Genomic DNA, 14,801 nt, shown 5'->3' with positions numbered 1-14,801 from the left:
ATTGAAAAAAGTGGTACTCTTATGGAATGACTATTTGCAGTAACTTATTTTCTTTCATCACAAAAACTACATTCATTACTTGCTTCCGGATATGTGTGTTGCATTTGCTGAAGACACTTCGTTAATAAATTCGCATTATAGTCGACTTGTACTCAATGAACTTATGGCGACTACTGCCTCTAGAGCAGAACCGTGGTTTACGACAAATAAACTCAAAATGAACAATGATAAGACACAGCACATCATATTCTCCTCTAATAAAAACATTTCGAATTGATCCACTGCTAAACTTCTGGGGATAACTCTCGATGATGAATTAAAGTGGAATAGCCACATAAATCATCTATGCAATAAACTGTCTAGCCAACTATTTTTGCTGCGTAAACTGAAAAATATCGTGAACAAAAATGTGCTATTGACTACATACCACTCTCTCTTCCATTCGCATATAAGCTACGGTACCATTTTGTGGTGAAATTCTAGTCAGGCAACAAAAGTATTCAAGTTGCAAAAAAGGGAATTGAGAATAATTGACGGTACGCGCTACGACCAACCTTGTAGGCCACTTTTCATCAAAAATCGAATAATGTCACTTCCTTGCATCTATATACATCAAACCCTTATTGAATTGCACAGAAATAGGGGAAATCTAAAGTTGAACTCAGACTTCCACAACTATCCCACCCGAAATAATAGTCAGATGAGGCCAAACAGGTTCAGACTGAAAATGTCTTCCTCCAACTCTCCCAACTTGAATTTGTACAATAAACTCAATGAAGCCCTAACAAAGCTCAGCGTGTATCTTTTTAATTTAAAAAACATTGACTGAACATTGATTCTATCCAATAGAAGAATACATGAACTCCACAATTCACTAGTCCATTGCTATACATTCACCTTCTTTTTATATATTTATTTTTTTTATTTTTACATTTATATGTGTACTGTTACTGACCTGCTACTCGTGTAAGTTATTCACAGTGTAGTCAATAAAGTTTAATTTACTTTACTGTACTGTACTTTACTTTACTTTACTTTACTTTACTTTACTTTACTTCACTTTACTTGACTTGATTTGACTTGACCTGACTTGACCTGACTTGACCTGACCTGACCTGACCTGACCTGACCTGTCCTGTCCTGTCCTGACCTGACCTGACCTGACCTGACCTGACCTGACTTGACTTGACTTGACTTGACTTGACTTGACCTGACTTGACCTGACCTGACCTGACTTGACCTGACCTGACCTGACCTGACCTGACCAGACCTGACCTGACCTGACCTGACCTGACCTGACCTGACCTGACCTGACCTGACCTGACCTGATTTGACCTGACTTGACCTGACTTGACCTGACGTGACCTGACCTGACCGGACCTGACTTGACTTGACTTGACCTGACCTGACCTGACTTGACCTGACCTGACCTGACCTGACCTGACCTGACCTGACCTGACCTGACCTGACCTGACCTGACCTGACCTGACCTGACCTGACTTGACCTGACTTGACCTGACCTGACCTGACCAGACCTGACCTGACTTGACCTGACGTGACCTGACCTGACCTGACCTGACCTGACCGGACCTCACTTGACTTGGCTTGACCTGACCTGACCTGACCTGACCTGACCTGACCTGACCTGACTTGACCTGACCTGACCTGACTTGACCTGACTTGACCTGACGTGACCTGACCTGACTTGACCTGACGTGACCTGACGTGACCTGACCTGACCTGACCTGACGTGACGTGACGTGACGTGACCTGACATGACCTGACTTGACTTGACTTGACTTGACTTGACTTGACTTGACTTGACCTGACCTGACCTGACCTGACCTGACCTGACCTGACCTGACCTGACCTGACCTGACTTGACCTGACTTGACCTGACGTGACCTGACCTGACCTGACCTGACCTGACCTGACCTGACCTGACCTGACCTGACCTGACCTGACCTGACCTGACCTGACCTGACCTGACCTGACCTGACCTGACCTGACCTGACCTGACCTGACCTGACGTGACCTGACCTGACCTGACCTGACCTGACCGGACCTGACCTGACTTGACTTGACTTGTATTGACCTGACCTGACATGTCCTGACCTGACCTGACTTGACCTGACTTGACCTGACCTGACCTGACTTGATCTGACGTGACCTGACCTGACCTGACCTGACCTGACCTGACCTGACCTGACCTGACCTGACCTGACATGACCTGACCTGACTTGACCTGACTTGACTTGACTTGACTTGATTTGACTTTACATGTACGTTCAATCTCACAAATATGTAGTAATAGTTCCAAATTGTAGGTACCTAACTATATTCACATTGCCAATTAAAGAATACTGTTTTGCAGGTATCCTGATGGTTCAGTCAGGCTGAGAAATCCACACATCGAACTAATGGACCAAGATATTTTATATCATCTAGCTTTGGGCAGCGAATCACATGATCTCGTTGAAATGTTTGGTGATGTTAAAGTAAGTAATCCAAAAATTTCAAAATAATTTCTAAATTGGTAAAACGATCTGCAAATTTATTTATTTTTGCAGTGAACTCTTCATTCATATGTACATTAATTATACGTTTTTCCTCAGTTTTGTATTGAAAATATAGCTCACGTTACGGCAATAGTTCCCTATCTAACAGGGTAATATGAGGCAAAATACAAAATATTATGTACTTTCTGAAAACATATTTACCAATATCCACTAATAGTGAAGAAATCAAGAGTCAAATGAATGTATGTCAGATCAGAAAAATGTCTTTGTTCTGTTTGTCAATGTCTGAAAAACAAATATATTTCTATATTCACTACAAAATAGGAAATTGCGATAGTATATCTACCGCTTTCAAAATAATTTTTGCAATCATGATTGTAATAGTTGTTTATTTTCTTTAATTGTCAGATAATACCGAAACATTTCATAAGATATAAAAATAATGATAGCGATGTGCTTTCACTACATGATATAAAATTATTATCCTTATCGATGACTTTTTTCTCTGTTTCGTTATACATGGTAGTATAGTATAGCATTCAAGATAGCGATGTTTTGGTCTGCAAGTGGTACCCACTTGCATGGATGAGGTTGAAAAATGGAATTTTCCATTGTCACAATGGGGAATGTTCCTCCTGACGAAAATTAAGTAGTTTTCATAAAAGAGCTCTGAAACAACTCATTTTAAACTTATCATTACAACCTTTTTCTTTAAAAAAATATTTAAATACTTAAAAAAGAGGAATGAAATAATGCATTCAAAATTTAAAGGGATTCGTTTCTATTTCACCATTTGGCAACATTGGTTATAGCTAATAAAGGACAATGAATCTGTTACCTGTATGAGACAAACAAAGATAACATATTTCAGAGGCGTGCTGTTCTGTTTACTCATGTTCCGAGGTCCAAGACATTCTGTGACATATGACATTTTCTGCACCTAACCTATCTTCCTCTATATAAATAAATAACAAAACAACTGTTGTGTATGTGGCTTGTGGAGGTGGTATTGAACTATAATTTTTATTTTGCCTTAATTGTTGATTTATAAAGATAATTTTCCTTTTTTAAAGTAGAATGAATGGAGTAGTACGTATACATTATTCCAATTATTTCTCGGCGCTGTTGCCAATATGTGAATTAGAAACAAATCCCTTTAAAAATTAAAACCCAACATTTGAAACATCAATTTGAATACTTTTCGAAGTGAATTTGATAAACTCATGAATTGAACTCAACTTTATTTTGTTCAAACTTGCAATTGCTGCAATAACCCAAATTGAGGAACATTCCCCATTTCGGCAAATGATTTCGGATGTAAGCAGGCTGAACATTTCCCATTGCTGACCCGAAATAGACTAATGGTTCAACGAATACCATCGTATAATATCGTATATCACCTATATTTGGAATAACGTAATCGAGAAACATGGAGAGCTGGTGCGCTTGATATTTCTAAGGCCTTTGACCGTTTGCTGGCCAAACTTCGATGCTCTGACTTGTCGGATCATTTTTGTGTATGACTCTTCAGCCTCCCGAAAGAACGTTTCCTGCAAGTGGCCGTCGATGGATAGCTCTCAAATACTTCCACCATCAACGCTGATGTTCCCCAGGGATCCATATTGTCTCCAACCCTCTTTTTATTGTATATCAACGACTCATTGGAAAAAACCAAGAATCCAATATATTCCTTTACTGTCTACAGCACACTTTTATTGCCATTCTATTTGGATTCCAGAATATCAGCTGACAGCAGGTGGTTGCATATCTTAAAGAGGATCTAGAAGTGATTTCGAATTGCGGTGAAAATAACCAGGTTCAATTCAATGTAACAAACACCCAGGCGTCGGTTTTCTCCAAGAAGATAAACGTCTCCGAACCTGATATAATAATGTCAGGTCAGTAATTCCGCTTTCTGCTTCGATAAGTTTGTTGGGGGTTAAAATGGACACCAATATGTCTTGGCACAATCATGTCGCTGGAGTTGCAAAGGCTGCTTCAAATTCCGACCTGAAATTCATAATGGAAGTCGGAAATAACAACTTACTTCCATTCGTGGACGGTCTCACTACAAAATTCAATGATTCCTTCTTGCACACTGTTTACCGAAAACAAATCCATACTAACAGCTTCGCCAATGCTGAGTCCTATCATCATCCTGCACAATTGAATTCCTCCTGCCCAACTGAATTACGTTCTGAATTATCTCATACACAGGTCTCAAACACACTGACAGCAACGATAGATCCAAGGAACTAGACGAACTGAACTCAAATCTGCCCTTCGCCAAAACGACTCTTCCGAATCCCAAATCCAAAGATCCATCCAACTTCAGCAAACTCGTACCCCACATCCACGAACAGGCGGACCACCCAAAAGCTCTTCTTCCTCAGATTCATGGAGTCAACGACAAAATTAATCAAATTCTGTAGAGAAACTTCTAATGACACGATATCCAATGAGGCGCAGGGCATACACTGAATACCATGTTCCACCTGCTCCAGAATATCGGCCAGACCAACAGAATAGTATCCATCATCGAACATCATCGTGAAACAGGTCACAAAATAAGCTTCAAAAACACCAAATCCATTGTCATCAAAAAACACCTCAACAAACGAAATCAATCACAAGGATTTCCTCATTCATGAAGATAATTACAGGCACGCCGTACATCTCATAATATTGCACACCTCGCTTCTGCAAATCATATTCCCACTCGAACAGCGACATAAATACCAGACAAGAGCCTGTGGACCCACAGTCATTGCTTGGGAGTGGGCAGATTGAGACCCTTGTAGAGACCAGCGACGAGACCTGAAGAAATGGCTGCAAAATTGAAGCCATTACGTCACATCGTATTAAGATATCGCTTTTGATATTGTCTGCCGCAGTAGCAGTCGAAACGTCGGGAATTAAAACTTGCAGACCACGGCTAATAAACCTGGAAACATCGGACAATTTGGAAGTTGATCAAAATTTATGTTTGAATTGAATGTTATGTCTTTAGTCTTGAAGTTTTGTTTTTTTTTCAGTTCGTATGCATGGGTGGCACACCGAAGAGGATGGAAAATTTCGCCCATTATGTGATGAAAGAAATTGGACACAAATTACCAACTGGCACTCAGTTGATGGATATCAGTCAGTATTCCTATAGATATAGTATGTACAAAGTGGGGCCCGTTCTATCCGTTAGTGTAAGTATTCTTCAAAAAATATTCGAAGGAGTGATTTTTGTGGAGTAATCGAAGTTTTTCAAGGAAGTTTTCTGGAATTTTCACCTTCACCAATCTGTTTCAAGTTCTCCATTACTAATTTTTATCCATTCAGATTTTGTGAAGTGAAAAGCCTTATAAAAGGTCAATGAAAGTCATTCTCTAACCTTATTTTAAGGGGTCTTTCATATATATGAAATATAACATTGTTCAAATATCCGTTAGGCTTCTCTGGGTGGAGCGAATCCGAAACGTCGACTCTGGCCAGCTCAAAATCCACATCAGTGACTTTTCCAAAATGCATTGGACGCTCTTAGATGTAAATTGGTATCGTCCCAGATTCAACAATTTCGTTTGTTCACGTACCCATTCATCCAGAAATGCGACTTTTCAATGAAAATTAGAGTCGGTTGCCAACTGCTCCAGAGTCCATTCAGCGAACACACTATGATCGTTTATCTTCAATTCCTGGGTCAGTTCAATTTTGTATGGGTGCAGGCCCAAGTCATGGCGTAAAATTCGTTGTGGAATGCGAAAGGCCGATGTTTTCGGCGTTTCGTCGACGTACGGGTGTTTGTAAATCGTTAACAGGACCAGTGACCTCGAATTTATCCACCACATTGCAAATAGTCCTCTCGGTAGGACGATTACGCCGAAATGGTCGAATCGCGCGGTACGTTGCCCTGAGAGAACACCCATTTATTATTTAGACGTGTCGTTGAAAGTTCCGTTACGCCAGCAATGCAAAGTATGGAAGTATGGAAATCGCATTTAGAAAATGCCAAAATTTGGTACTTTTTAGGTGCTTTCTAGGTACCGAAGTCAAAAATTAGGTGCTCTGTAGCTTACACTGCAACTCAATAGCTAGTATTATGTGATGCCAGCAACGCAATGAAAATAATAATAAATAATGAATGTTAACGGAACACTATTATGTGCTAATTAAGTGCTAAACGGCGAGGATCGTAGAATTTTCTAATTGATAAACAAAAGCTTAGGTGCTTGCAAGAAATTAAGATGAAAACGACCGGAATAAGCGAAAAAAAAAAAAAATTCGAGATACTTACCTGAAAGTGCTTACTAGATATTCATAGTAAAACTAGATTCTTTAATGCCTATGGGACTAAAGGACCTGAAAACCACCATGACTGATGTACTGAGTTTTTTATAGTACGTTATTTAATGAATAAGGGCAAGAAATTGAAGTGCTAATTAGATGCTCACTAGATAAATAATAGTAAACATAGATTCCATAATGCCTATGGGGCATTACCGGCTACCGACCGGTCGGTTCGACGACGTGGATGCTTTGTTCACTCAGTCAGTCGGCCGATGTGTGAGTCGATGGTTCAAGCCCCAGGCTGAACGCTCAATTTTCACTTGATATCGTCCAACCCTTATTAGGAATCACACGTTAAAAGGTAAGACCTCGCTAGTTCTCAGCTCGCACAAGTTTCGATTTCTGAGGGTTATCGTTCGTAGGGGTACGATAGTTGGTTAACGGAAAAACATATTTTAAACATTTTTTGTTTAATTGTGGTTATCGGTCCATGGTGGTTATCGGGTCCATAAGCCCCATATGAATTATGGAATCTACATTTGTTAAATATCTAATGAGCACCTAATTAGCACTTTATTCTCATACCCTTACTTATCGAGGAACGTACTGTAAGAACTAAGTCCATCAGTCATAGGCTGTGGCATTATGGAATCTAGGTTTACTATTATTTATCTAGTGAGCACCTAATCAGCCCTTCAATTTCTTGTCCTTATTTATTAAATAACGTACTATAAAAACTCAGTACATCAGTCATGGTGGTTTTCATGAGCCCCATAGGCATTAAAGAATCTAGTTTTACTATGAATATCTAGTCAGCACCTAATTAGCACTTTATTTTGATTGTCTATGTATTATTTTACGAGTATCTCAAGACTCTATTGCATATTGTTATTTTTTTTTCCTCAAATCAGGTAGCTCGATTTTTTTTTCGCTTATTCGCGGTCGTTTTTATCTTAATTTCTTACAAGCACCTAATAAGCACTTTATTACCACGCTTAGTTTATACCTGATAGAGCATTCGTTCTCTTTTTGGAGAGACCTGATTCTTAGATCTGTTTAGCGAAATTGGAAGCTTTTGTTTATTAATTAGAGCACTTAATTAGCACCTAATAGTGTTCCCTTCACATTCATTATTATTTTCATTGCCTTGCTAGCATCACATAATGCTAGCAACGCAACTTTAAGTATTGAGTTGTGGTGTAAGTTACAGAGCACCTAATTTTTGACTTCGGTACCTAAAAATACCTAAAAAGTACCTAATTTTGGCATTTTCTAAATGCGATTTCCGTACTTTGCGTTGCTGGCGTAACAGAGCTGTCGTTGAATGATATATCAATCTATGGTGATTTAACAGAATAAATAAATGACAACTGAATTGACAGATGTAGCTTCAACAACTTCGGAAGTCCTTTTTGGACTTAATAAAATATCGCAGAACTGCAAAAATTTAAATTTCTAATTTAAATTTTTTCTATACTGCGGTCCACCTAAATCTCTTAAAGTAATTCTCCCAAGAATTTTATGTAGATAAAGTAAGGAATTTTGTTATATCGAATAAATTTTTGTTATATTTGATGGTAAAAACTCTTCATTGTGAGATTTTAACTAGACAATTTAACAAAAAAACAACACGTGTGTTTCGCCTTACAGTGGCTTTTTCAGCCCTCTCTTCATTGCTAGTTGTAGTTTCTGCATTGAGAACAATTCGAGCACTTCAACCGTTACCTCATTGCCTTTGATAATGCCTACCGCAGTGTAGACGAAACGTCAGACACAAAACATGCAGACCACGGCAAAAAAAAACAAAAATAGCTTTGACACAATAAACTCATTACGCGATAAATTGGCGAGAGTAGGAGTGTGCCCAGTTCACAATCCAAAGATACTGGTTTACAATCCAAAGAACCTCCGACCGGATATTATTCATGTGAGAATTCATTCAGTTGAAGGTGGATTTATTCTGCAACAGCCAATATGCTTCCTAGGTGACTCGGGAAGTTATTAACGTAGGCCAACCAGAACACGAGGCTAATTACTACAATAGATGATGCCGTTGATAACGAAAAAAAATTTACCTACGCTTTGTTTTTTTTATTGAAAATAATCGTTTTCTTACAGCATGGAATGGGGGCACCGTCTATCGGTATTTTATTACACGAAATAATAAAGCTAATGTATCATTCGAAATGTAAGGATCCCATCTTCTTTAGAATCGGCACATGCGGCGGCATTGGACTGGAAGGCGGTACCGTAGTTATATCTGAAGATGCCGTTGACGGAATGCTCAACAAATATTACCAAGTGGTGAGTTTTTCATTGTTTTTTTATAGATATAGACTATTGTTTTTGAATTGCACCCTGTAGAGGGTGCAAAAATACGTCTAACTTATTTTTAAAGGGTGCATTTTATGAAGTAGGGGGGGACAAAGCACCTAAAACCTTGAAAGAGAAGTTTAGTGATACCTCCTTTTGAAGCTCCTCTTTCGAAAGTACCACAATACCTTTTGCAAAAAGCGCCATTTGAATCAGTCCCCTTTGGTTCGGGATTCGATGAAGTCCGTTTTTGTCTGGTCCTGATTGCCGGAGGTCCTGCCGGTGAGCTAGTTATCGAAGTGCTTGAAAAGTTGGTTGGTGGGTTAATTAAACACAAAACTAGGTTCAATTGCATCACTGGTTGCCTGCAGCAGAAGTTGCGCAGTGAACGCTTCTCGCCATAGGCTCAGCCTCAATTGACCCATTCCTACTTCGAAGCAATCGTAACATGGCCATTAACACAACCTTTTTAAAGTACAGGTCCAGAGGGGACAGACCAGTAATTATTTTCATTGCCACGGTTGGTGTTGTTCTCATGGCTCCTGTGATGTTTAAACAAGCCAATCGTTGTAATTGATATAATTTTTGGATGGTCGTTGCTTGTAGAACTTTCGGGGGGGATCAATCCCCCTTGAAACCCCGCGTGTTACGGCCTTGGCCTTTCATATTTATCAACTGCTTAAAATTAAATTCATTCATACAAAAAAATCAGCGCTGCCTTCCGTACTACAAGTTGCTAAGAAATACCATCTTCATCGACTTTCAACAACAATCGAAAAACATTAGTCTATTGTTGAAACTTTCATACAACACAACTACAATGGTTTCGTAAATACTCAATAGATGGATCTGTATGCATGAATCTTTTTTCAATGTTGTCAATACTGAAGTAAGTACCGGAGATACAAAATTGCTTACGTGAAATATCTTCACCAAGTGTTTTGTAAATAAATGTAAATAAATGTAAACAATGACCAAAATATGAGATTGTTCTCTGCAAATGAATTGCAAAAATAAAAAAAAAGGCAAATAAAGCATAGATGTCTGTTCTTATCTAAACAAACTTGTATTCTTACTGAATCTGTGCTCAGTGGGATAATAAACTATATTGTTTCGTTAACTTAGATCTTTATTTTCAGCCAATTCTAGGAAAAATTGTTAAAAGGCCTACCCGACTCGACAAAAAACTTGTTAGAGAACTGAAAGCCTTGGCAGATCCTGAAGATCCATATGACACCGTTACAGGAACCACAATGTGTGCCGATGATTTCTATGAAGGTATTGAATTTGTCTCACTTTTCCCCATATTTCCATAATTTAGGTAGGCAATGAAACAATCCGAGAGTGGATAATAAATGAAAAGATAATCAAGATTTTGTCTATACGATGCATATTCTTTCTATATAGGTCAAGGGAGGCTGGATGGAGCTTTCTGCGATTATACTGAAGCGGAAAAGATGGAATACCTGGAAAACTTGCGATCAAATGGAATTAAAAATATCGAAATGGAAGCCACTCCATTCGCAGCTCTCACACATCATGCTGGAATCAAGGCTGCAGATGTTTGTGTTACTTTACTTGACCGACTGAAGGGAGATCAGGTACGTCATTTGTTTGGTGGCAGATATTTCTCTCTAAAAAAAAATCCCAAATGAATTAGTTGAACTTTCTAGTGGTGGTAGAAACTAACCTATACGAAATTAACGAATTTGTTAACAAAAACGAATATAGATTTTTGAAAACCTTGGTTTCAGAAATGGTCACGCGATTATGAACACATTACCATGTAATAATATTCCTCTTCCACAGAACTAGTCTGTCGCCTGGAGTACAGTTGATTAAAATGAACTTTATCTCTCCCAAAATTTGGAAAGTGTTCTATTGGCCAAGTGAAGGTAGCGCCCGGCAGACAAACCAGTATATCTGTGACTAAACTCAAAGTAACTGTCAAAAAACTAACTGTTGTCAAATGCAATATGTCAATTGTCAACTTGAAAGAGGTATATTTTCAGAAGACATTAATTTTTCGAAAGAAAGGTTTTGGGTTTGTACCTTTCTTTCCCAAAAGTCAATTATCAGTTTCGAAATATTCAAATTATCGGCTGTGTAATGGGATTATGTAGTGAATAATGTATTTGTATTTATACATACCTACTATATGATCACTATATAATTCGCTATTTGTTCCGATCACATAATTTGATCTTAATTGTAATTATTAATAAAAAAAATTGAATGTCAATATTTTTACTTTCACTTTCTCAGAATAAATAGTCGACCTACCGCCAAATTATGCTCAAAGGAAACTGTTGAATTGATGTCTCTCTTTGGGACGAGAAATGTATGCCTCCGATCACAGGCATTATTCTCATTTTGAAAACGCAACTTATTCGGCAGATTTTTAGTTTATTTTTGGTGCAATGCTCTTTCATGAGAAAACGCGGTGTATCCAATCATTAACTTGCTGATTTTACATACCTAATGAATTATATCGTTTCAGGTTTGTACTACAAAGGAAGTATTAAATGAGTGGCAAGTTAGACCTCAAATATTGATAGCTCGCTATATAAAGAAGTACCTACAAACTAAAGGAAGCTTTTTCTTTGACGGACACGGATCTATGTCCGTGAAGAGTCCAAGACGCTTTAAATTGGTTCAACAAGAATCGCAAACATTTGAATAGTTTTATTTCACGTGGATAAACAAGTGTGGCTAACTTTTAGTTTTTTTAATATACCTACTATGTATTTTACGTGGATAACAAGTGTGGTTAGTTTTTAGTTTTTTTATATACCTGAGTACTATATATTATTCCATAAGAAGGAATAATGAATGTTTAAAATCGCACATCCAGAACAATGCATCACCACACATGGAGAAATATCCAGACATTTTTTAGTACCAGAAAATTAATAAAGTTATTATCACTTCCATTGCTACATTTTTATAGGTTATGCCAAAGGAAATTTCAAGTATTTTTAAAATTTTTCTTGAGAACCACGGCTTGTCAAGTCTAGGAGGAGTCTTCAGAATTCCCACAACAACGAAAAAGAATGGAAACTAGCACTTGCCCAAGTACAATCTCACACTGCACTGCCGATATATACACCTTAATATTATTATTATTGCAACTGAGCGTCCTCATCAATGCTCATGTTCTCACCAAATCGCATCTAGAGGGCGGGACCGTATCGAAATTCAGGAAGCTTTTCCTACATATGACAAGCTATATGTGAATGTAGAAAACAGCCTTAGTGAGCAGAGAACATGTATGTGCTTTGTGATAGTGAGTAGTGCATCATTCTTATGATTAAAAGTATTGATACACAGCTTGTATCGGTAGTAGATTCTTGGTATAAATATAAAATTTCTCACAATATTTATACGTTCATTAATTGTTATGTGATTAATAATTCCTATGTCACATTTTGTATATCTAATGATATAAATGTGTGAAATTATTTGGAATTATGACCACTCGTGAGATACATTTCTGCACATATCATCTGAGACTTGTATTTTCATAAATCTGACCACCTGTATATTACAAAATGAGACTCTTTTCATAATATCAAAATATATTTCGTTAAATGTGTTCACCTTTTTTGAATTCAGGGGTAGATATTGATATAGATAATTTTCCACTTGTTATAAAGTATTATTTAAGAATGAGTATTCTACCTAATATAATATTTAAGAAAACTCTGTATATAAGTATATAGCTTTGTCAAGAATAACCACCATGCCCACGATTAAATGTTGTGATGTTTGTAGTTAACTTTTGGAAGACAATATATATATTGTTGGCAAATGGAAACAATGGTAGACAACGATATTGTCTTGTTTTTGAACTTCATTTAGCACATATTGAACTTTATATAGGTACGAATTCAGAACAATTTTTATTATACTAGCCTTTGAAAAATATTGACAATACCTACTCCCCCGATTTTCAGAAATGTCCAAATTACCAAATTTGGTGGTTTGAATAAACGCCAACTCAATGTTTATTGTAGTGGTTAGTATCAATTGTTCTGATGCTAAAATAGACATGATTAATATATCAATTTTATATTTTGCTAGAAATAAATTTTGTTTTGAGTCTTCCAATATCGTTATATTGTTAAACTGCCCACTGTTTCGTCAGAATATCATTGTTATGCATTAAATATTTATAATTAATAAATGTAAGCATAATAATGAATGTATTTTTACTTACTGTTGAGTGTGAATTGACAAGTTTATAATTAAACATTTCCGTGCCGAATGCCTGTGTCGCATTTTTTTATCAAGAATCAACACATGTTGGTATTTGTTGAATCTTATTTAATCTTAGGAGTTACAAGAAAAACTGCTTTTTGAGAAATTGGTATTGGATTGTGTAGACATTGTGTATGTGAAATTGAAATGACTCAAAGATTGAGTACTTGATATACAGTGCGAGTTAGGTACAACAAGCTTGCATTCAAATACAAATGCTGATAAAGATATTATAATAAGTTACCACTGATGTTATGAAATGTCTTACTATAATAATGTTTAACTATGGAAAGTTTTTCACCCAAGAAAAGTTAAAAGTGACATAACCGCTTATAGCTGCCAACATCAAGTCATCAAATGTTTTAAGAACTTGCATTGTTAGTTGGTCATACTTTTTCATCATATATGACGTCAATGCAAATTAATCATGAAAATGCTCTCACGGAATTCTAGAATTCAAGTAAATATTCTAAGATAAATAGGTGGAAATTCCAATACTTCATATGATTTCATGCAACATATCTTTATCAAAAGTCAATGTTCCTTTCCAAAGAAGAAATAATTCTGATTGCTAAATACAAGCTTGTTGTGATATACATACTGTTTGATCGAGAGAAAAATATGCTGGATGTCTGTATTTTAGTCTAGTTTATTATCAATGTCGCCAATAACAAATAAAGTTTTCGCCAGTGAATATTTTCATAATTTTACCTGACCCACATTACCATAAATTTCCAGAATAATTTCAAAAATAACAAATGTAATGCGACTTGTGTACAATACATTTTATAAATATTACTGGAGTTTTTTCCCAACACCAAATAGTTATTTTCAACACCTCCATACGTGTTTTGATCACCAAGTGATCATCTTCAAAGAGGAAGTTTTAATCTTCCTCTTTGAAGATGATCACTTGGTGATCGAAACACGTGTCGAGGTGTTAAAAATAACGATTTGGTGTTGGAAAAAAAAACTCCAGTAATATTCATTACTACACCAAAGGTTCCAAACAGTGCATCATAAATACATTTTATGTTATGATATCAATTGTTGTGAAAGAACTGACAAGAGAGAGATAAAAAATCCGAGTTCTAAAATGAAAGAATCTTAGGTTTAAAATATCAGAGACTAATATGAACATTGGGATGAGTGAAATCGTGAATAAAAATGTTTCTTCTTTGTTTTCGAAAGGAATTGACAAAATTTTGTGCGTTTTCAAGATTATTCACAAATAACTCCATACGTGAAAAGAAAAAATGATAAATTTATACACTTACTGTATAGTTGTACATTCAAAAGACACTTCTCCGGAATCCCTGTACCTCCGCGGAAGACACCCGATTGGTTAATTTGTAAAGAAATGTGATTATATTGATATTTTTTCATGAAGAAAAATAAAATGTATTCGTTTCGATTTATTTTGTCATCAACTCT

General features: G+C 36.8%; 1 protein-coding gene and 1 long non-coding RNA gene across 6 annotated transcripts in view; one reads left to right on the top strand and one right to left on the bottom strand.

Annotated features, from left to right (window-relative positions):
* LOC111512876 (uridine phosphorylase 1) overlaps nt 1-14,061 on the top strand; it is a 49,203-nt gene extending 35,142 nt beyond the window's left edge. For all 5 annotated transcript variants that reach the window (XM_074183128.1, XM_074183129.1, XM_074183126.1 and 2 more), the window contains 6 exons: nt 2,375-2,498; nt 5,555-5,716; nt 8,913-9,098; nt 10,247-10,385; nt 10,515-10,708; nt 11,608-14,061. In XM_074183128.1, coding sequence (XP_074039229.1) covers nt 2,375-2,498; nt 5,555-5,716; nt 8,913-9,098; nt 10,247-10,385; nt 10,515-10,708; nt 11,608-11,790 — 988 coding nt within the window. In that variant the 3' untranslated portion in view covers nt 11,791-14,061. The remainder of the gene's footprint in view (nt 1-2,374; nt 2,499-5,554; nt 5,717-8,912; nt 9,099-10,246; nt 10,386-10,514; nt 10,709-11,607) is intronic.
* On the bottom strand, nt 10,216-11,609 carry LOC141485743 (uncharacterized). The gene is made up of 2 exons (XR_012467402.1): nt 10,798-11,609; nt 10,216-10,741 (listed from the first exon to the last, which is right to left on the bottom strand). It is a non-coding gene; the product is annotated as an uncharacterized lncRNA (long non-coding RNA).
* Nucleotides 14,062-14,801: the final 740 nt, after the last annotated feature.

This window comes from Leptinotarsa decemlineata, unplaced genomic scaffold, assembly GCF_025532065.1.
Source record: "Leptinotarsa decemlineata unplaced genomic scaffold, Ldec_3_MD MMD2_tig00026330_RagTag_RagTag, whole genome shotgun sequence".
In the NCBI taxonomy this organism is placed as follows: domain Eukaryota; kingdom Metazoa; phylum Arthropoda; class Insecta; order Coleoptera; family Chrysomelidae; genus Leptinotarsa; species Leptinotarsa decemlineata.
Note: the sequence above shows the minus strand (reverse complement) of the source record. Positions and strands in the feature narration are given on the sequence as shown.